This window comes from Oryctolagus cuniculus, chromosome 10 (genome assembly GCF_964237555.1).
Source record: "Oryctolagus cuniculus chromosome 10, mOryCun1.1, whole genome shotgun sequence".
In the NCBI taxonomy this organism is placed as follows: domain Eukaryota; kingdom Metazoa; phylum Chordata; class Mammalia; order Lagomorpha; family Leporidae; genus Oryctolagus; species Oryctolagus cuniculus.
The window spans coordinates 60,424,706-60,446,631 of NC_091441.1; the positions used below are offsets into that span (position 1 = coordinate 60,424,706).

The window sequence follows — 21,926 nt, forward strand, 5'->3', positions numbered from 1 at the left end:
CGGATGCGCACGGACGCGACTTACTGTCTTCTGGCAGGCTGTTTTCCCGCTCCTCCCTCTCCATCTGCTGGCACCAGCCTTCCATGCGATCGCGCTCTGCTTGGAGAAGCTTCAGGAACCAGTGCCCATCCCGGTGGCACACCGACCTTTGCACGGCCTCCAGAGGGTCTTCGGTGATCGAGTCAATCCAGGGGTCCGGAGGGGGCAGGATAGAGGGGTCAAAATCCGTGTCAAAGTCATCGTCGGCTGCGCACGCATGGTAATGGTTTCCTGAGCCCTGAATGCTGACGGTAGAGGTGCTGGCATCCCTGGAGAATTGCCTGGCCATGGGGCCGGGACATGAATTGTCCTCAATAGATTCCAGAGAATTTTCCAGATTATCATGGAAGTCCAGGTCAGCCTGTACTGCTGTTGTCACACTGTTGGATCGAGTGAACCTGCGAAAGCTTGGGAAAGAGAGAAAGGAGATTTAGTTCAAGGATAGTTCTTGAAGCAAAATTGCATTCTACTTTTCTTGGTAAGGGTGATGATAAGGAGCCTCATCTTCTCGGTCTGAGCGTGTGTGTGCTTATGTAGGAGGGTAAGTAGATCCTCGATGCAAAGATATTGCCATAGCTGTAATGGAAAGAACACAGATATCTCACCGTTTTGTAATATGGAGTATTTAAACATATAGCTATCAAAACCATTGTGATCCCCAATGTCCAATTTCCTTCCCAAATCCGGGGTGGCTTGGGTCCTGAAACCCAGATTAGTGAAGAGTAAGGCAACAACTCAATTATTTCTTCGTCTGTGTGATTTTTTTCGGAAGTGGGGGAAAAACACAATCTAACCTGGACCAAGACTGTCAAGAATCCTGCAAAGCCACATTCTTCCTGGGGCAGATTTTACCAAGTAAGACTTCTTGAAAGCAATCTGAAGTTTCCTCAGGGGCCCCTTAAAACCCCAATGCCTTTCCTCTGTAAGGATTTACCTGTCTCTCAGGTCATTATCAGCATTTAGTCCAAAGCCTTTGGAATTACAATCAGCTGATGGTTCTAGAATTCTCTATTACTGCTCTCCCTGGCCATTAATTTTCCTTCTCACAGTTCTTCTAGTGAGATGATAAAAGACAACAGATTGCAGCTGAGCATTTTACATGGACAGCCAGGAGCACACAGCGTGTCTCAGCCACACAGCCCTGTGTTTCGCTGGCTGACCTGCAGAGAAGGTAAAGTGGGAAGGGTGGGGAGAAGAGACAGGGCAAGGAAGGTATGGGCTGCAAGTGATTTAAAACACACACACACAGAGTTTCAGTGGTTTCTGGATAGGCAGGAAACAGTGGCAGAGAATAGGAAAGGATTTCAAATAATTTGTAGAAAATGCTTAATAAAAGATAAGTTTATTTTGGTGTGAAAAAATTTGAAATCTATGAATAGTTTTTTCATAATACACATTTTTTCCCATGAACTTGTATCAGTCCACTGGAAGCAGAACCATTAACTTGCCTGTGTACTTTCCTTTTTTTTTTTTTTTTTTTTTTTTAAGATCTATTTGTTTGTTTGAAAGGCAGAGAAAGATAGGGAGAGACAGAGCGAAAAAGATCTTCCAGCCCTGTTTCACACCTCAAGTGGCTGCAATGGCTGAGGGTAGGCCAGACAGAAGCTCCTACATGGGTACAGGGGCTCAAGCACCTGGGTCTTCATTCCACTGCTTTCCCAGGTGCATTAGCAGGGAGCTGGATTGGAAATGGGCAGCCAGGACTGGAACAGGTTTTCCCTATGGGATGCTGGAAGCAGCCAAACCTGCTGTGCCACAGTCCCGGCCTCCTTTTTTTTAAAGAGTCATTTCCTAGTCTAATATTGACTGATTAAATATCTATAACATACAGTTTACTATCTTAGCTATTGCTAAGTATATGGTTCTGAGGTGTTAATTCTATTCACACGCGTGTATCCCTCACCACCATCCATCTCCAAAACCTTTCCATCGCCTGGCTTCAGCCTGGCCCAGCACTGGCTGCTGTGGGCATTTGGGGAGCAGACCAATGGGTGGAAAGATCTCTCTTCTCTGCCTGTCTCTGCTTTTCCAATAAAAATAAAATAACAAAAATTTTCTAAAAAATGAAAGAATAGGAAATACCTGTATTTGAATGTTTGGTCATTCTTCTAAGTTCTTTAACCTTCCGATGGGCAAAAAAAAAACCAAACCAAACAAACAAAAACACCAAAAAACAAAAAACAAACAAACAAAAAACCCCCACAGTGTGAAGGTCCAAGGGAGGCTACAAATCCCTCCCACTAGCAATGAAAGGAAAACAGCTTTGCTAAAGTGCTTTTCCCACCAGCCACTCATTTCTTGGCTGCGGCAGGAGAGCTCCGCATTCTTCCTGCTCAGCCACAAATGTTCGATGTCATCCCTGGAGCTGAGCTTTCCCTCCAGCTGCACATGTGTGCATTGGACGCGTCTCCTCGCAACAGTTGACATCTTGGCTGTTCTACTAACATGAAATCCCAACTACAAAAACATCAGGTTTCACTCTGCAAGCTCACGTATTGCCAGAGGCATCACATTTCCAAACTTAAACAAGCTCTGGTTCCTTATTGTTTCCAATCAGTGCACACTTGCCAGAGACAGAAGCCATGGCACACAGGAAAGAGAACGGCCTGCTTACCCAGCCTCTGTTTTTATCTCCACAAAACTGCGCTACCAGCATTCCTGAGCGCCGTCTCCTGGCTGTGGGTTTTGTAAAGTATCCACCTTCTTAAGAAAAATTACTTGGCAGTAGATTAATAGACGTTTGCAGTCTAGTCACCCAGAAAGAAATAAAAGTTAAGTAAAATTAAAATGCTTTGGGATTAAAAGCGGTGCCTTTGAACTCAGGCAGCCCTGTCCAAGCTGCTAGTTTCTATCAATTAACTTCCTTAAGCAAGCGCTTTCTTCCACCCCAGCTTTCAAAGAATGTTCTGCTCCACAAAACGTTTCATGGCTTTCATGTGCAAAGTTCCTTGTGGGTGAAGGGTTCGAGGAGGTTGTTATTGTTTTACATTTTTGATAGGAACACAGAAGGGAGTCACTAGATTCAGCTCTTTACCTTGAAAAAGAACCATCTGTCATCTGTTGTTGGGTGATGGTACAAACCTAAAAGCGGGACCCAGTGGCTTGCTGTTTCTGATCCCACAATTTCCAAACTTGAAGCATCTTCAATGCTTCATGCCCTGCGGGCACAATGTGTAATAATTACAACTTCTGAAAAATGCAGGCCAATATTCTGGCCAAAGGAGCAGAAAAGCATGAAACCGAAGACTGGATCAACCAGTATGGAGCACAATACCCTGTCTGTTCTGATCGACAGGAGGAAAGTCACTTTGCTGGCTTTCACCTCTGCTGTTGTTTTATGCTCCTTCTATGAAATTGGTTTATATTTATAATTAGAGAATTTTTTTACTCCTCTCTTAAGACTTTTCTGTACAGCAGGGAACAAACCAACATACACAGGTGATAAATAACAAAGGCCCATCCTCATGCCCCCATCTGATGAGGCTGCAGTTAAATAAAAAAAGCAAGGCACAGTCAGTATCGGGACAGTCAGTATATAGACCTGTAAGGCAATCGACTAGTGAGGCTCATCGTAAACTTATGTTAGGGGTAGTAACTCGGTCACAGAATCCCCTGGCCTCCGGTTAGCCTCTTTATCCCTTTAGCTGTTTTGCAGAGCTAAATCTAGGTTCAAAGGGGGATAACGCGAGTCTGACACTGTTCCTTCTTTCTTTGTGGGATCCTTTAGATAATTTCCACAAACCCTTCTGTCAAGGCTTGGATGGGATCCGAAAACGCTGCTCTTCAAAAGTGCACGGCTCGGCATCGCATGAAATGGCATCTTTTGGTGGAAAGCCCGAGATGCTCCTTATAGTAAAAGAAGCAAAAGCAAAGGCAAGGCACGGAGGTGAACGAAAACTTCTGGAGTAGGTGCCTGATGCGGAGATTAACATGCTTCTTGGGCGTATGAGAGTGCCTGGGTTTGAGTCCTGGCTCTGCTTCCCATCCCAGCTTCCTGCCAACGTGCACCCAGGGAAGCAGCAGGTCATAGCGCAGGTACTTCGGCTCCTGCCACCCACCTGGGAGACCCAGATGGAGTTCCTGGCTCATGGCTTCAGTCTGGCCCAAACCTGACTGTTGTGGGCATTTGGGGAGTGAACCAGCAGATGGAAAACGTCTCTGTGTCTCTTCTCTCTTTCAAGTCAATAAAAAAAATCTTAAAAACAAAACAAAAGCAAGCCTCTACTGATTATTTAAAATCTTGCACATTCATAATTCTTTTGCCTGAAGGTCTCTTTAAGTGGAAAGAAACTAGAATAGGTTTTCTATGTAAGGGTCCTTGCCACTATAAATGATGGTAATGCATATGTGAAACAAAAGAAAGGGAGGAAATGGAAAATGTATCATCTGATAGCTTCCGAGAGGGCCTTGCACGTTGCCTGGCTCCTTTTAGCAGCAGCTGGGCGGGTGCTTCCGTCTTTGATGGGCTGTTCCTACAGGAGCCTTAATGAGGAGCCTCAACAACACGGCCCTGAACTTGAATGTGCTCCAGAAGGGACTCCTGCCTCTTGGCACCGGACCATCAGGTCAGTCCTTGCTACTGACCCAAGGTAACTAACAGCAGCATGAGAGGGTTCACTAATGGTTACCTTTATTGAATCTTATTTCTGGGCCAGTGGAGGGCACAGGCTTGAGTCACCTGGTCATTTTTCTCTCTGCAGATTAATTTTCTTGAAAAACAGGTAAAAGGAGAAGAAAGAAAGAAAAGAAAAGAAGGAAGAGAAGAAAAGATGGAAGCAAGGGAGGGAGGAAGAAGAGAGAGAAAAATAGGGAGAGAGAGAGAGAGAGGATATATGAACTCTATCTGGAGTTATGCAAAGTTTCAGGCTTTTGAAATCTGAAACGCACAAATACCACACCTTTAAAACTCAGGTGCACAGTAAGGAATTGTTTGTTAGGTCATGGTATTGTTAACTTGGCAAAGAAAAGAGATTACCAAGGATGATTCCTAGGCCTTGTGGTTGTCCAAGGAGACTGTGAGGAGAGGGGGATCAGTTTAGAGCTTCCAATTGGCAAAGAAGGGATGTTTCTGATGACCCAAGGTTTTCTAAGCCTGGCTGTCAGAAGATGCTGTCTGAATTCTGACTTTTTGTTGTAACGTCCTGCTAAGTTGAAAAGGTACAAATAACTACAAGCCCACGTGTTTACATATTTAGCCACTTTGCCATCCTAAGAGATTTGTTACAGTACAGTAGCGGACATTGTGCTAAAGGAAAGGAAACAAGGCAAACTTTCTACCTGTTTGTCCCACTCACCTAGGAGGCCATGGGTTTTGATGTAGGAAGTGCGGAAGATTTTAAAAATTCAGAGTTGGGGTTACTTATGGAAATAGAGACAATTTTGGTGAAAAAAAAAACCCACAAAAGTATGAAGATCTTATTTGCCGAGGCATTTGTTTCTAAAAATGAGGAGTGGCTGTCATTGATCACTACTGCTGCTTTCCTTCAACACTGACTCAGCCTGTGGGTTCCCCGGTCTGCAGGAGTGGCAGGTGTCATTCACAAGCACATGTTGAGAGCCTTGTGTGTCCCGCAGGTCTGAGTACTGCACACTATGTACAAAGCTGCTCTAGGGGAGAAGGAGGTGGCTCCACCAACTGGAGACTAGAAAAAGCAGAAATTTTATCCAAATCTTCAAACCATCCATCTTCTCTTTTTCCCAGCCTACCAATGTAAACCAAGAGATGCTGGCTGTCCCTCTGAGTACACATGCCTTCAAACATACAACGCCACCCCCAGGCGTTCACTGCTTGCCAGCCACACCTCTTCAACAAAGAAATGGTGGCATGAGGACTTAATGAGAGAGAAAAAGAGGCCAAAGTCGTTTGTCATCCACATACCCTAGGACAAGTTTTTTTCTCTAATTTTCTGGATATGGAAGGCAAATATTCCTGGTGGGAAAACTGACTCCCACTTGGATGATCTCTAGATACAGATCCATGACAGTTAAGAAACAGTTTTACAAAAACATAGGTAGAAGTATTAAATATATATTTAAGTATATATTTATTTAAATATACACACACACACACCACAAAGAGAACATTATGGGGCTGGTGTTGTAGCATAGTGGGTAAAGCTACTGAGACAGCAGCATCCCATATGGAAGCTCATTTGTTTCCTGGCTGCTCCACTTGCATTCCAGTTCCCCGCTAATGGCTGGGAAAAGCAGCAGAGGATGGCCCAAGTGCTTGGGCCCCTGTACCCATGTGGGAGACCTGGAAGAAGCTCCTGGCTCTTGGCTTCAGCGTGGCTCAGCGCTGGCTGTAGCAGTTATCTGCGAAGTGAACCAGAGGATGGAAGATCTCTCTCTGTCTCTCCTTTCTCGATAACTGTGACTTTCAAACAAATAAATAAATCTTTAATAAATAAATAAATAAAGTGGATAACCGAATTGTGGGAGAAAGAGAAGGATTATGGTTCATCTATAAACTTGAATATTGTTCTGACATTAAAAGTGGTACTTGGAATGATTTTAAATAAGGTGAAATTTTGGGGTCAGTACTGTGGCACGGTAGGTTAATCCTCCGCCTATGGCACCAGCATCCCATATGGGTGCTGGTTTGAGTCCCAGATGCTCCACTTCCAATCCAGCTTCCTGCTGGTGGGCTGGGAAAGCAGTGGAAGATGGGCCAAGTCCTTGGACCCCTTCACCTGCATGGGAGCCCTGGAAGAAGCTCCTGGCTCCAGAACAGTGCAGCTCCGGCTGTTGCGGCCAACTGGGGAGTGAACCAGTGGATGGAAGACCTCTCTCTCTTTTCCCCTCCTTCTCTCTTTGTGTAACTCTGACTTTGAAATAAATAAATAAATAAATCTTTTTTTAAAAAAGATACCCATTTATATATACTGGAGTACTATTCAGTCATTGGAAAGGATGGAATTGTATCATTTGTTACAACATGAATGAACCTGAAAGACATTATGTTAAGCCAGGCTCAGGAAGACAAATACTGCATTATCTCACTCTTACAGGAAATCTACAAAGTTGTTCTTGCAACAGTAGAGAATAGAACAGTAGGTCCTACAGACTGTGCAGGACCAGAAGGAGGGAAGCCGGGGAGAGGTTTCTCAGTGGTGACCAAGTTACAGTTAGGTAGGAAGACCCGGGTCTGGTGTTCTATTGCACAGTACAGTGACTACAGCTAACAATGATGGATTGTATCCAATCTTTCAAAATAGCTAGAACAGAGGATTTTTAATGTTTTCTCTACAGACAAATGTTCTAGATGAGGGAGATGCTGATTACCCTGAATATGCTGGTGTTTATTACTACACAATGTATACATATATCAGAACAGCACACTGGAGCCCACAAATATGTACAGTTTTTATGTATCAGTTAAAAATATATACCAGTTTATTAATTCATGATTAAAAATGTAATTATGGGAAATTTCCTTTTATTTCTTTAATTTATAAATTTTACAATGGAAAGATGCTACCTTACTTTTCTTATAAATTGGATAATTCAGTAACACAAAATCATGGGACCAGTACTGTGTTGCAATGGGTTAACGCCCTGGCCTGAAGCGGCAGCATCCCATATGGGCACAGGTTCAAGACCTGGCTGTTCCACTTCCTATCCAGCTCTCTGCTACGGCCTGGGAAACCAGTAGAAGATGGTCCAACTCCTTGGGCCCCTGCACCCACATGGGAGACCCAGAAGAAACTCCTGGCTCCTGGCTTTGGATCGGTGCAGCTTTGGCCATTGCAGCCAACTGGGGAGTGACCCAGTGGATGGAAGACCTCTCTCTCTCTCTCTGCATCTCCTCTCTTTGTGTAATTCTGACTTTCAAATAATAAATAAATCTTTTTAAAAAGTCTATTATATTCTTTAAAAACCCACATAATTATTATAGAAAATGTAGAAAATATACTAAGGTGCTTCAAAAAGCTCATGAAAATGTGGGGCTGGTGCTATGGCATAGCCACTGCCTGCAGTGCTGGTATCTCATATGGGCTCCAGTTTGAGTCCTGGCTACTCCATTTCCCATCCAGCTCTCTGCTATGGCCTGGGAAATCAGTAGCAGATGGCGGAAGTCCTTGGTCCCCTGCACCTGTGTGAGAGACCCAGAAGAAGCTCCTGGCTCCTGGGTTCAGATGGCTCACCTCTGGCCATTGCTGCCATTTGGGGAGTGAACCAGCAGAAGGAAGATTTTCTCTCTCTCTGCCTCTGCCTCTCTGTAACTCTGCCTTTCCAGTAAATAAATAAATAAATCTTTTAAAAATGTGCTTAAAAGATAAATTCGGGGCATTGATGTTGTGGCACAGTGAGTAAAGCCATCACCTGTGATGCTAGCATCGCATGTTAGCACCAGTTCATGTCCTGGCTACTCCACTTCTGATCCTGCTCCCTGTGAATGTGCTGGAAAGCAACACAAGATGGCCCAAGTGGTAATGTCCCTGCACCCATGTGGGAGATCTGAATGAAGTTCCTGGCTCTTGGCTTCTGCCTGGCCTAGCCTGGCCATTGCAGCTATCTAGGAAGTGATCCAGTCAATGAAGATCTGTCTCTCTCTGTTACTCTGACTTTCAAAATAGATGCATACATCATTAAAAAAAAAAAAAAAAAGGTAAGCTTGGGTCTGGCGATGTGGTACAGTGGGTTAAGCAGCTGCATGTGACACAAGCATCAAGCATCCCATAGAGGTGCCAGTTTGAGTCCTGGCTGCTCCGTTTCTGATCCAATCTGTGCTAATGTGCCTGGGAAAGCAGTGGAAGATGGCCCAAGTGCTTGCACTTTTGCACCCACGTGGGAAACCTGGATGGAGTTCCAGACTTCTGGCTTTGGTCTGACACAGACTTAGCCAATGAAATCATTTGGGGAGTGAACCAGCAGATGCTGCAAGATTTGTCTCTCTCTCTCTCTCTAACTCTACCTTTCAAAGAAATAACTAAACCTTAAAAGAAAAAAAAAAAAGATAAGTTTAAGATAAATTGAGCAGAGTTTGAGTCTTGGTTGCTCTGCTTCTGATCCAGCTTCCTGCTAATGTGCCCAGAATGGCAGCAGATGATGGCCCAAGTACTCCAGTCCCTGCCACGCACTTGGGAGACTGCAGTGGACTTTCAAGCTCCTTGCTTTGGCCTGGTCCAGCCCTGGCTGTTGTGGGCATTTGTGGAGTAAAAGCAGCAGATAGAAAATCTCTCACTTTCTCAGTCTGCCATTCAAATAAATAACTACTTTTTAAAAACCAAAAATTTTTGTACCAAATTATTATTGATTTTAACATTTTTATTTATTTTATTTGAGAGGCAGGGAGACAGAGATAGAGCTCTCATATGCTGGTTCACTCCCCAAATGGCTGCAACAGCAGAGACTGGACCAGGCTGAAGCCAGGAACCAGGAACTCCATCCAGACCTCCCATGTGACTGGCAGGGAGCCATCTCATCTGCTGGTGCACATCCTCAGGAAATTAAATCCATGCAGCACTGGACTCAGATCCCGGTACTCCAATATAGGATGCAGGCATCCCAATCAGTCCTTTAACCAGTAGGCCAAACGCCCGCCCCATAAACTGATCTCTAAACCACAAATCTTTGAAAGTACTTTTCTTTTTCTTTTTGACAGGCAGAGTGGACAGTGAGAGAGAGACAGAGAGAAAGGTCTTCCTTTGCCGTTGGTTCACCCTCCAATGGCCATCGCGGCCGGCACGCCAATCCGAAGGCAGGAGCCAGGTGCTTCTCCTGGTCTCCTATGTGGGTGCAGGGCCCAAGCACTTGGGCCATCCTCCACTGGCCTCCCGGGCCACAGCAGAGAGCTGGCCTGGAAGAGGGGCAACCGGGACAGAATCCGGCTCCCCAACCGGGACTAGAACCTGGTGTGCCAGCGCCACAGGCGGAGGATTAGCCTATTGAGCCGCGGCACCGGCCTGAAACTACTTTTGTATATAAAAAAAAGGATGCACATACTTCGCTAATTTGAGTCAATGACTCCCACACTCATCAAATAGTTGTAAACTGTTAACTTACTGCTGTAGATTTTCCTCCATGGAAATTTACATTCTACTTTTATAATAAAAACCATGCTATTCTTCCTTTCTGTGTCCACTGTTACAGAGCCCTAGAGTCATCAGTGGGCTAATTTAAGAAGCTGTAGTTTGAAGCCACTGTGAAAATACACTTGTTACTTGGAAGGAAAGGGGAGATCCCTGGGAGCCGCTTAGCTTTCTCACTTTTGTCAACAGAAAGGATCTGCTAATCATTAGCTTGAAAGGCAAGAAGATCGCATACAAATTCCCAGGATGAGACAGAATGGGGACAGCATGCTGTGGGCATCCCCACTAAGAGCCATGCTGGAGGTGAGCGCTCCTGGGAGGCGTTGCAACGATTCACCTGCTTCTCTCAGGACCAGTTCTTTATCTCAGTGAACATGTGCCTTGTGGGACCTACAGACTCCACAATGCCACTACTGACCCATAAAACACAAGTGCGGGAAAGATGGCTAATACTTGAAGAACACGGCTAGTTTGTTCCTTGCTTAAGAGAAACAGTTTTGTTGCAAAATGACGTGTGCATTCATTATCCCTGGCTCCTTGCTGCCATGGCCTTGAAACGAGCAGCCTGCAGGCAGCCTTGCTCTGCGCACAGACCCCACTGTGAGGCAGCCTGGGAGGATGAACATGGCGCACTGAGGGTGCCCAGGCTGCCTGCAAAGGCACCAGGAAGCTTTGTAAAACCTCACTTAGACTCCTCTGCTTGAAGCGGATAATTACTTGGGCAGTTCATTTTTTACTGATGAATTATTAGCATATTCCTTTTGTTCTGAGTTGGAACATTGAAGACCACACTAAATAGACAAATGGGCTAGGCGGACTTAGCTGTCTTAGTCTGGGTCCTTAAATGGTGACAATTTAAAAGGCCTCTCAGAAGGTATTTTAATCTTCATCTCTTTGTATCAGCTTGCTCTTTCTCTGGCTCTATTTTCCTGCTTTTTCTCACTTTTTGTTTGGTTGTTGTCTTTTCTCAGTCTGTTTATTTGAGAAAGGAAGAGGAGATGAATTGTTACTGGCCATTCAGTGTGCGAACAACAGTCTCATCTTTATCACTAGGCAATTAAAAAAAAAAACCCTCCAGCTGCGTTAAGTAATCTCATCTGTACAATTTCGCTTTTCAAGATCCTATCTAAATGAATTACTACCACATTATAAAAAGAATTATAGTTAGAGAGAGGATGAAGGTAATCCCTTCTCTTGACAATGAGTTTCTTTTGGAGAGGTTGAAAACAATCATTAACATCCCTTTAAATGCTTATTTACTTTACAGTGGTTAACTATAAAGTGACCTTTGAGGAAGAGTACACTTTGGCAAGTCAAACACTGAAATCAATGTGCCAGCTGAATTTTAAATCACTCAGTGTACCGAGGAACTGGCCACCCAACATACTTCAATGAATCGATCGCTGCTCAACTTTTTAAAGTCATGATGAAAGTGGCTTATATGAAGTCTTTGGGTTACTGTTAGGTAGAGCCAAACAGAGCACTATTCAGCATTCATGGAGGTGGAGAGGTGTCAGGGTGTTAATTTGGAAAGATAAGACTGATTGACTGCAGGGGAAATATCTGAAGTAAAATGCAAATTGATACTCATTTGTCTTCTGTTTCAAGAAAAGATAGTACAATTGCTTTCTTAAAACTTCAGTCTTAGAAAGCTTCTACTTAGGGTACTTAATAGACTGCAGACTCCCACTGCTGGGTATTGTTCTGAAAGCTCTACATAAACTAAGCAACAAATCCCAGGACAACACTGAAGCAAATATTACTGTCTATCTACTCCTACTATTACAACGTTAATAACTCCCTTTTGTTTTCTAGAACAGTTTTAGGTTCAATGCAAAACTGAATAAAAAATACCAGGTTCCCACACTTCCCTCCTCACCCCCATACCTGCACAGCATCCGCTCTCACAGCCCCCACCAGAGTGGTGCGTTTGATGCAATCCACGAACCTACATTGATACATCATTGTCACCCAAAGTCCCTTGTTCCTATGAGGACTCCCTGTTGGTGGTGTACTTTTGACGAAAGTATAAAATGACACGAGTCTACCACTGTATCAGTCAGAGCAGCCTCACAGCACTAAATCCTCTGCACTGTGCCCTTCACCCCTGCCTCCCCGTGAACTCTGGCAACCACTATTCCTTTTCCTGGTTCCCTAGCTTTCCCTTTCCTGTGATATCATAGAGCTGCAATCTTACAGACCTTTCAGTTTGGCTCGTTTCACTTAGCAGTATGCACTTCAGTTTTCTCCATGTCTTTTTGTGGCTTGATATATTTTATTTTTTAAAGTGTGAATAATATTTCACTATCTAGATGCCCTATAGTTTATTTATCCGTTCACTTGTTGAAGGGCATCTTGATTGCTTCCAGGCTTTGGGAATTATGAATATCACTGCTATAAACATCTGTGTGCAGGTTTTGAGTGAACAATTTTCAGTTCAAGGGGGTAATTCTAAGGAGTACCATCTGGGTCCTGTGAGAAAAGCATATTTAGTTGTATAAGACACTGCTAAGTTGGCTTCTCAAGTGGCCAAACTATTTGTATTCTCCCCAGCAATAATGAGAGTCTCTGTTGCTCCATATACTCACTACCATTTGATGTTGTCAGTCTTTTCGATTTTGGCCATTCTAATAAATATGTAGTGATATCTCATTTTTTAAAAACATTTATTTATTTTGATTTGACAGGCAGAGTTAGACAGTGAGAGAGAGAGAGACAGAGAGAAAGGTCTTCCTTCCGTTGGCTCACCCCCGAAATGGCCACTATGGCCAGCGTGCTACGCCGATCCAAAACCAGGAGCCAGGTGCTTCCTCCTGGTCTCCCATGTGGGTACAGGGGCCCAAGCACTTGGGCCATCCTCCACCGTCCTCCCGGGACACAGCAGAGAGCTGGACTGGAAGAGGAGCAACTGGGACTAGAACCAGGCGCCCACATGGGATGCCAGCGCCGCAGGCGGAGGATTAACCAAGTGAGCCACGGCGCCGGCCCCGTGATACCTCATTTTTATTTTAATTTACAACTCTCTAACGACATATGATGTTGACCATCTTTTCATATACTTTTTTTTTTTTTTTTAAGATTTTTACCTATTCATTTGAAAGGCAGAGTGACAGGGAGACAGAAAGAATGAGAAAGAGGTATCGTCCATCTGTTGGTTCATTCCCCAAATGGCAGCAATAGCTGGGGCTGGACCAGGATGAAGGCTGGAGCCAGGAACCCCATCGAAGTCTCCCATGTGTGTGGCAGTAACTCTAGTACTTGACCTACCAGCTGCTGCTTCCCAGGTGCATTATCAAGGAGCTGGAATAGAAGCTGAGTAGACAGGACTAGAACCAGCACTCTGATAAGAGATTGGGGTGTCCCAAGTGGTGGCCACATTGCCCACCCCTTCATATGCTTTCTGGGCATTTATACATTATGTTTGGTGAGGTGTCTGTTTAGTTCTTTTATCCATTTTAAAATCAGGTAGCTCGTTTTCATGTTGTTGAGTTTTAGGAGTTCTTGGTATATTTTAGTTAACAGTCCTATATCAGATGTGTCTTTTGCAAATATTCTCTCCCAGTCTTTGCTTTGTTTTCTCATTCCTTTTTTTAATAAACATATTTTAATTATATTTTCCATGAACTTTTAAAAAAATATTTATTGTTTGAAAGGCAGAGTTAGGGGGAAAGAGAGAGAGAGAGAGAGAGAGAGAGAGAGAGAGAGAGAGAGAGGTGTCTTCCATTTGCTGGTTCATTCCCCAAATGACCACAACAGCCAGAACTGGGCTGATCCAAAGCCAGGAGCCAGGAGCTTCTTCTGGGTCTCCCATGTGAGTGCAGGGGCCCAAGGGTTTGGGCCATCTTCTACTGCTTTCCCAGGGCATAGCAGAGAGATGGATTCGAAGTGGAGTAGCCAGGACATGAACTGGAGCCTGTATGGGATGCCGGCACTGCAGGTGGTGGCTTTACCCGCTATGCCACAGCGCTGGCCCCTTTAATGTCTTTAAATTGGGCCTATTATGATCACGTATTTCTTTTGCTGTAGATTTTGGCAGAATATGTCTAAGGAATTGTATCATTTCATGTAAGGTATCAAAGCTATGAGCATAGATCTTTTCATAATTTTCTTTTATATCCTTTTAGTGTACATAGATCTACAATGATGCCTTCTCTTTCATGTCTGATATTAGTAATTAGTGTCTTCTCTAGTTAGCCTAGCTAATAAAGGCTTGTAAGATCTGTTGATCTTCTCAAAAATTAGGTTTTGGTTCTGTTGATTTTCTTGATTTTCTCTATTGGTTTCTTGTTTTCAATTTCATTTATCTCTGTTCAAATTTTTAAAATTTCCTCAAGAAAAATTTTAAAAATTATCTATTTTCATTTTATTTAAAAGCAAGAGAGACAGACAGATATAGCAGACATAGAGAGATCTTCTATCTGTTGGCTCACTCAAGCCAGGAGTCCGGAACTCCCTCTGAGTCTCCTATGTGGGTGGCAAGGACTTGAGTTCTGAGCCGTCACTTGCTGCCTCCCAGGATGTACATTAGCAGGAAGCTGGATCAAAAGTGGAGTAGCCAGGCCTCACATCAGCTACTCCAATATGTGACAGGAGTGTCCCACGTGGCAACGTAAGCCACTGAAATAAATGGACCCTGCCTTTTTTATTTCTGTTCTTCTGTTTATTTTGGATTTAATTTGCTCTTCTTCCTCTCTTTTCAAAGGTGGAAACTTAGCTAACTGCCTTAGATATTTCTTCTTTTCTAATGTATGCATTCAATGCTATAAACTTCCCTTGAGGTACCGATTTCACTACATGCTAATAAATTTTGATGAATTATATTTTCACTTAGTTCAAAATATGTTTTAGAGGCAGACATTGTGCATCACAGTGGGACTGGATCCCAGGCATGCCAATATGGAATGCCGTATCCAAGCAGTAGCTTAACCTGCTGTTCCACACCTGATCCTGAATCTGTCCATTTTCAACAGAGAGGTCAAATGGGTTCATCTTTTTCTGCCTGCAGTTCTATGAGCTTTGCCCCTTGTATTTGTGAAGCTCTTTTGTTAGATCCACACATTTTTAAAAAAAATTTATGTAGCGGCCGGTGCTGTGGCTCAGCGGGTTAACAGCCTGGCCTGAAGTGCTGGCATCCCATATGGGCACAGGTTCAGGTCCCGGCTGCTCCACTTCCCATCCAGCTCTCTGCTATGGCCTGGGAAAGCAGCAGAAGATGGCCCAAGTCCTTGGGCCCCTGCACCCAAGTGGGAGACAAGGAAGATCCTGGCTCCTGGTTTAGGATTGGTGCAGCTCCGGCCATTGCGGCCAATTAGGGAGTGAACTAACGGATGGAAGACTCCTCTCTCTCTCTCTCTGTGTAACTTTGACTTCCAAATAAAAATAAATAAATCTTTAAAAAAAATTTTATGTCTTCTCTGAAAACTGATGCCTTTGTCATTACATAATGTCATCCTTTATCCTCAATAATTTTCCTCACTGTGACATCTGCTTTCTCTGAAATTAATAATTATTCCTACATCCTTTTGATTAATGTTAGAAGGTATATCCTTTCTCTATCGTGCATTTTTTAATCTATATGTCTCCATATTTAAAGCAGATTTCTTGCACACAACATAATTTTGTCTTTTTTTAAAAAATTATTTATGTATGTATTTATTTGAGAGAGAGAGAGAGAGAGAGAGAGAGAGAGAGAGAGAGAAACACTTCCATCTACTGATTTACTTCCCAGATACCTGAAGTGGTTGGAGCTGGGTTGGGGCAAAGCTTGGAGCTGGGAACTCAATCGAGGTTTCCTGCATGGGCGGCAGGGACCCAGTTATTTGAACCGTTACTACTGCCTCCTTGGGTATGCACTAGCAGAAAGCTGTATTGAGAGTGGAGCCAGAACTTGAACCTAGGCACCACCATATGAGATGCAGTTGTCCCAAGCAGCATCTTAACCACCATGCTAAGTAACTGCCTCTGGATCTTGTTTTTCCATTGAGTCTAATAACCTTTTTTATGATGAATTTAAACCATTGATATTTAAAGTGATTTTTTTTTTTTTTTTTTTTTTTTTGACAGGCAGAGTGGACAGTGAGAGAGAGAGAGAGACAGAGAGAAAGGTCTTCTTTTACCGTTGGTTCACCCACCAATGGCCGTTTTGGCTGGCGTACTGCGCTGATCCGAAGCCAGGAGCCAGGTGCTTCTCCTGGTCTCCCATATGGGTGCAGGGCCCAAGCACTTGGGCCATCCTCCACTGCCTTCCCGGGCCACAGCAGAGAGCTGGACTGGAAGAGGGGCGACCGGGACAGAATCTGGCGCCCCGACCGGGACTAGAACCTGGAGTGCTGGCGCTGCAGGTAGAGGATTAGCCTATTGAGCTGCGGCGCTGGCCTAAAGTGATTATTGATAGAATTGAATTAATACCCTCTATACTGGGGCTGGTGTTGTGGCACAGTAGGTTAAAGCCCCAGCCTGCAGCACCGGCCTCCCACATGGGCTCTGGTTCGAGTTCCAGCTGCCCAGCTCTCTGCTATGGCCTGAGAAAGCAGTAGAAGATGGCCCAAGTCCTTGTGCCCCTGCCCCATGTGGGAGACCTGGAGAAAGCTCCTGGCTCCTGGCTTTGGATCAGCTTAGCTCTGGCCATTGTGGTCATTTGGGGAGTGAACCAGCAGAATGGAAGACCTCTCTCTCTCTCTCACTCTACCTCTCTCTCTAACTCTTTTGAATAAATAAAATAATTCTTAAAAAAATAGCCTTTATAGATTCTGTTTTCTGTTTTTTTTCTTTTTGTCTACTACACTTTTTGTTTTTAGTGCTTTTTAACTGAGCATTTCTGTGATTCTTTTTCTCCTTTCTTGGCATATTAATTATATACTTTAACAAATTTTTCGATTGTAGTTGCCCTAGAGTTTACACTGTACTTTTACATCTAATTCAGGTCCACTTTCAAATAATACTATGCCACTTTGTAGATAGCACAAGTAACTTACAATAACTAAATATTTCTAATTCCTGAGGCTTGGTGCCTTAAATAAAGGGAAGAGATCTACTTAGCTTACAGTTCTGGGGGCTGAAAATCCAAGATAGAGAGGCCCCATCTTGGCCTCTGGTGTGGTTCTGGTGGTGGAGGGCACTATGGGGAGACTGTGAGGTCAGATCCCTTGGTGAGACAGGAAGTCAGAAACTGGGGATCCAATGAGAGCCATGTTAGTGCCCTCGAAGGTCAGTACTACCAATGACTTGATGATCTCCTACCAGGCCACCACCTCTTAAAGGTCCCCTCACCTGTTAACACCAATGCATCAGAAGCTAAGCTTCCAGCACATGCCCCTCTGGAGAACACACACCACAGCACTGTCACTCGTTTCACCTAGACACAACTATGTCTGTTTAGATCTAATTTGCATATACTGTTATTATTATTTTGAACAAATTGTTATCTATGACTAACAGTAAGAAAAATAAAAGATTTTATTTTAATTTATTTTTTAAAAGATTTATTTATTTATTTGAAAAGCAGAGTTACAGAGAGAGAGAGAGAGAAAGTCAGAGAGACATCTTCTATCTGATTCACTGTCTAAATGGCTGCAATGACTGGAGCTTGGCTGATCTAAAGCCAGGAGCCAGGAGCTTCTTCCAGGTCTCCCAGGTGGCTGCAGGGGCCTGAGCACTTGGGCCATCTTCCACTGCTTTCCCAGGCCATAGCAGAGAGCTGGATAGGAAGTGGAACAGCTGGGTCTCAAACCAGTACCCATATGGGATGCCAGTGCTGCAGGCCAGGGCATTAACCTGCTGCGCCACAGCGCTGGCCCCTCCTTCTGGTATTTTCCTGGCATGTCAGTTACACCTTTTGTAGTTGTCCCAGCTTTCAGATAGTCTGTTCTGATTTTTTCACTCTCTTTTCTCTTTGTTTTTCGGTTTTGGAACTTTTATTGCTATATCCTTAAATTCAAGGATTCAAATACTGTTCTGTCTCATTCAGAGATTAGTATCCTGTTTACTAATGAGCCCATCTAGAACATTTTCTCTTTCTGTTACAATGGTTTTTATCACTAGCATTTGATTCTTAGAGTTTCCATCTCTCAGGACTGGCATGGTGGTGCAGCAAGTTAAACTGTTGCTTGTGACAACAATATCCTGCATCAGAGCACCAGTTCGAGTCCCAGCTACTCTGCTTCCAAACCAGCTTCCTAAAAGTGCACCTGAGAAGGCAGTGGAAGATGGCACAAGTATTTGGGACCCTGCCTCCCACATGGGAAACCAGAATGGAGTTCCTCCCTCTTGGCTTTGGCCCTGCTCAGAGCAAACCAGTGGATGGAAGACAGCCAGCCACACCCCCATCTCTCCCTGTGGTTGCCTTTCCTATAAATAAATAAATCTTAAAGGGAGAATTTCTACCTCCATGTGTGTGTTATCCATCTGTTTCTGCATCTTCAGCTTCTTCTATTAGGGTCCTTAGCATATTAATCACAGTTTAAAAAAAACTCTTTATATGGTTACTCCAACATTCCTGCCACATCTGATTCCGATGTTTGTTCTGTCTCTTCAAACTGTGGTTTACCTTTTAGGATGCCTCGTAATTTCTTGAAAAGTGGACATGATACACTGTGGTAAATAGGCCTTTACTAATGAATGGCAAGGTATGGGGAGAAAGCACACTGATTAGGCCCTCAGCCTTTTGCCCCCTGCACTGTGAAGCCATTGTTTTCTCAGTCCCTCCCCCCACCCTTTATGTGGGTAGAGATGGTGACAGGGTTTGCAGGTGGGAATTTCTCTCCCTGCCCAGAGGGATTAGTTCCCTTCCCCCAGGAAGATGAGGCTCTGATAAAACCCCACAGGCCAGAGGATCTACTAAAACAGCTTCTGCAGCAGGCAGGCCCTTTGAAGAATGCCCGGCTATATTTCGCAATGGTTCTTTTTTCCTTTACCTTGCTGCGAACAAAAGGCATTTTTTCTCCAAAACTCATTGTGAAGACCTGGTAGAGCTCTTGGAGCTAAAACTCACAAAAGTCCTCCTATGACAGGGTCTCCCTGGAGTTTTTCACACTCAGGTTTGTCCACACTGAGCCTCCAGCAGGATTGCCTACTCTGGCACTGGTTCCTGCAGTCTTCTGACCAAGGGTTTGCATTCCAGTAGGTGTGACTGTCCACATCTGTCTCTTTCTCTAATTTTCAGGGGAGCACTTTGCCCCATGACCTCTCTCTGACAGACATAAGAAAGGCTATTGATTTTTCAGTTTGTTCAGATATTTACTTGTTGTTTGGAAAGAGTGGCAACTTCTAATCTCCTTATAGTCTGGGCTGGAAACTGCCTTTTGTCCCCTTTTCACGATGTAGTGATTTGCTCAGGACCCGTCATCTCGTAGGTGGCAGAGCCAGGGTTTGGATCTAGGTATTCTGGCTCCAGAGTCTGTGTTCTTAACCGCAGCACCACTGAGCAAAACAAACAACCTGAGCTGCTGAAGCGTGGAGGAATGGGTTTCTCACCATGAGATCTTTCACGTCCACTAAATTTAAACTTTCAAAAAAATTGCTACACATACCTAGAACACATACCTGGCAAGAAAACAATGATGATGGGGTCGGCGCTGTGGCATAGAGGGTTAAGCCACCTAGGCATCCCATATGGGTGCTGGTGAGAGGCCCGACTGCTCCACTTTCTATCAGCTCCCTGCTAATGCACCTGGGAAAGCAGCAGAAGATGGCCCAGCCAGAAGAAGCCGGATAAAGATAACTAACCACTCCTGTGAGAAAGGCATTAATCCCTCTTGGCAATTTAGTCCCCTTTTAAGGACCCAACCTCCCAACACCACCACAATGGCAAACAAATTTCAACCTGAATTCCAGAGGGGACAAACTGTATACAAACCATAGCAGAATGGATGAGTGACAGATGACATCCAAATGATTCATCCAAAGTAATACACAAAACATTCGTGGCAAAGTTGAGACAATACCCTGACTTATCATTTAGAGCTCTTTCCCCTGCCATCACTCCAGTTTAACTTCAGTCAGTCAACATTTACTGTGTGCTTAGTATGTGCAAAGTACAGAGCTGGAAGTTGGGAGCACCACTGCCAATAAAATAGAATTCCAACCACCAACGACCTCACAGTTTGAGAAACTCATTATACTATGCCTCAATCAAATTCTTGTTTATACATTGAAAAAACCTCAGAGCTCCCTTCCTGCTCCTGGGTTCTGATCTGATGAAAATCTAAATTTCCCACTTATTGATTACTAAGACTTTAGAGTAAGTTTATTTCAAAGAGCAATCTAAACAAAGTGGTGGTTCAGGATAATGATAGGGAATATTTCTTTATTTTTCCTCAATCATTCATCATTCATCATTCACTGAGCACATACTAACCATCAGGTACTATGTGCTGGTAATAAAAACAGAAATAAGTTCTCTTGTCACAAAAAGTCTATAGTCCAGGCCCTGGTGCTGTGGTACAGTGAGTTAAGCCACTAACTGCAACACTGGCATCCCACTGGTTTGAGTCTTGGCTGATCCACTTCTGATCCAGTTCTCTGTTGGTGCACCTGGGAAGGCAATGGAAGATGGCCCAAGTCCTTGGGCCCCTACTACCATGTGGAAGACCCAGATGAAGCTCCTGGCTCCTGACTTCAGCCTGGCCCAACCTTGGGGAGTGAATCAATAAATGGGAGCTCTCCTTTTCTTTCTCTGTGACTCTGCCTTTCAAATGAAAATAAATAATTCTTAAAAAGAAAAAAAAAAAGTTCACAGTCTAAAATGATAGCTTTCTTTTAAAAAGAGGAATTGTAAATGCAGTGTTTATGTTAATGTGATATATTTATACTATCATTGTATCTTAAACTTAAATGAGTGGTTTCCAGGATTAAATCATAAAAGGGAATCAGCTACTATTGATTCAAGCTTAAATGCTCCCAGGAGTTGGTGGGAAACAGCAATCAATTTTGTAGGTTTCCCATGGGAACAAATGCTTGCCAACACCAAGATGGAAGAGGATGCATGCTATGCACTCACCACTTCTCCTCTTCTACTTGCACTCCCACAGACTGGAACTTACTAGGTGCCTTATTTTCCCCTGTTTTGTCAGGTTCATCAGCATCATCCACCTGAAGAAATCAGACAAATTGAGTTACTCGATTTCAGCAACTTGAAAGACAAGTATCACAGTTCATCAGAAGTATCTGTTCTATTACTGGAATGCTTTGTGATTTGTCACCTATCTGTTCAATATTTGTAAGTCTGATGAGCGCCATCACTACCTTATTAGCATGCTCTTTCCCGCTTTTAGTAAAATGATGTTTTATTCAATACTCAGGGGGCTGCCACATCTATATTCCTCCATAGATTTGTGAATATAATCATCCCTCAATATCCATAGCTGATCTGTTCCAGAACCACTTGTAGATAGCAAAATCTGCAGATACGCAAGTCCCTTATATTAAATGGCATAATATTTGCATAGAACCTATTCACATATCCTCCCCTATACTTTAAATCACTTCTAGATTACTATAATACCCAACACAGTATAAATGCTGTATAAATACTTGTTATTCTGTATTTTTTAGAAATAAAAAAAATCTGTACATACTCCATATAGATGTAAATTTTCAAAAATACTTTCTATCTGTGGTTGGCTGAGAATCTGTGGATGTGGAACTCAGACACTGAGGACCAACTGTGTATACTTACCTGTGAGCACTATATTAGGAGGAAATGTTAATATGGAAATGTGTTCTTGGAAGGTTTGAATTTGCAGGTAATGAAATACAAAAAGAGGAAAATCCATGATTTATAGTTGTTGATACTGAATCATTTAGATATTAATCTGTTAGGGTAAACTACAGAACACTTCAATTTTTCCCTCTATA

At 43.5% G+C, this 21,926-nt stretch overlaps 1 protein-coding gene across 28 annotated transcripts in view; it reads right to left on the reverse strand.

The window, feature by feature from the left end:
* The window catches only part of DLGAP1 (DLG associated protein 1), a 1,071,624-nt gene that overhangs the window by 32,117 nt on the left and 1,017,581 nt on the right, over positions 1-21,926 (reverse strand). For all 28 annotated transcript variants that reach the window (XM_070050435.1, XM_070050436.1, XM_070050434.1 and 25 more), the window contains 2 exons: positions 21,070-21,161; positions 25-446 (listed from right to left, as the gene is read on the reverse strand). In XM_070050435.1, the coding sequence (XP_069906536.1) occupies positions 25-446; positions 21,070-21,161 (514 nt within the window). The remainder of the gene's footprint in view (positions 1-24; positions 447-21,069; positions 21,162-21,926) is intronic.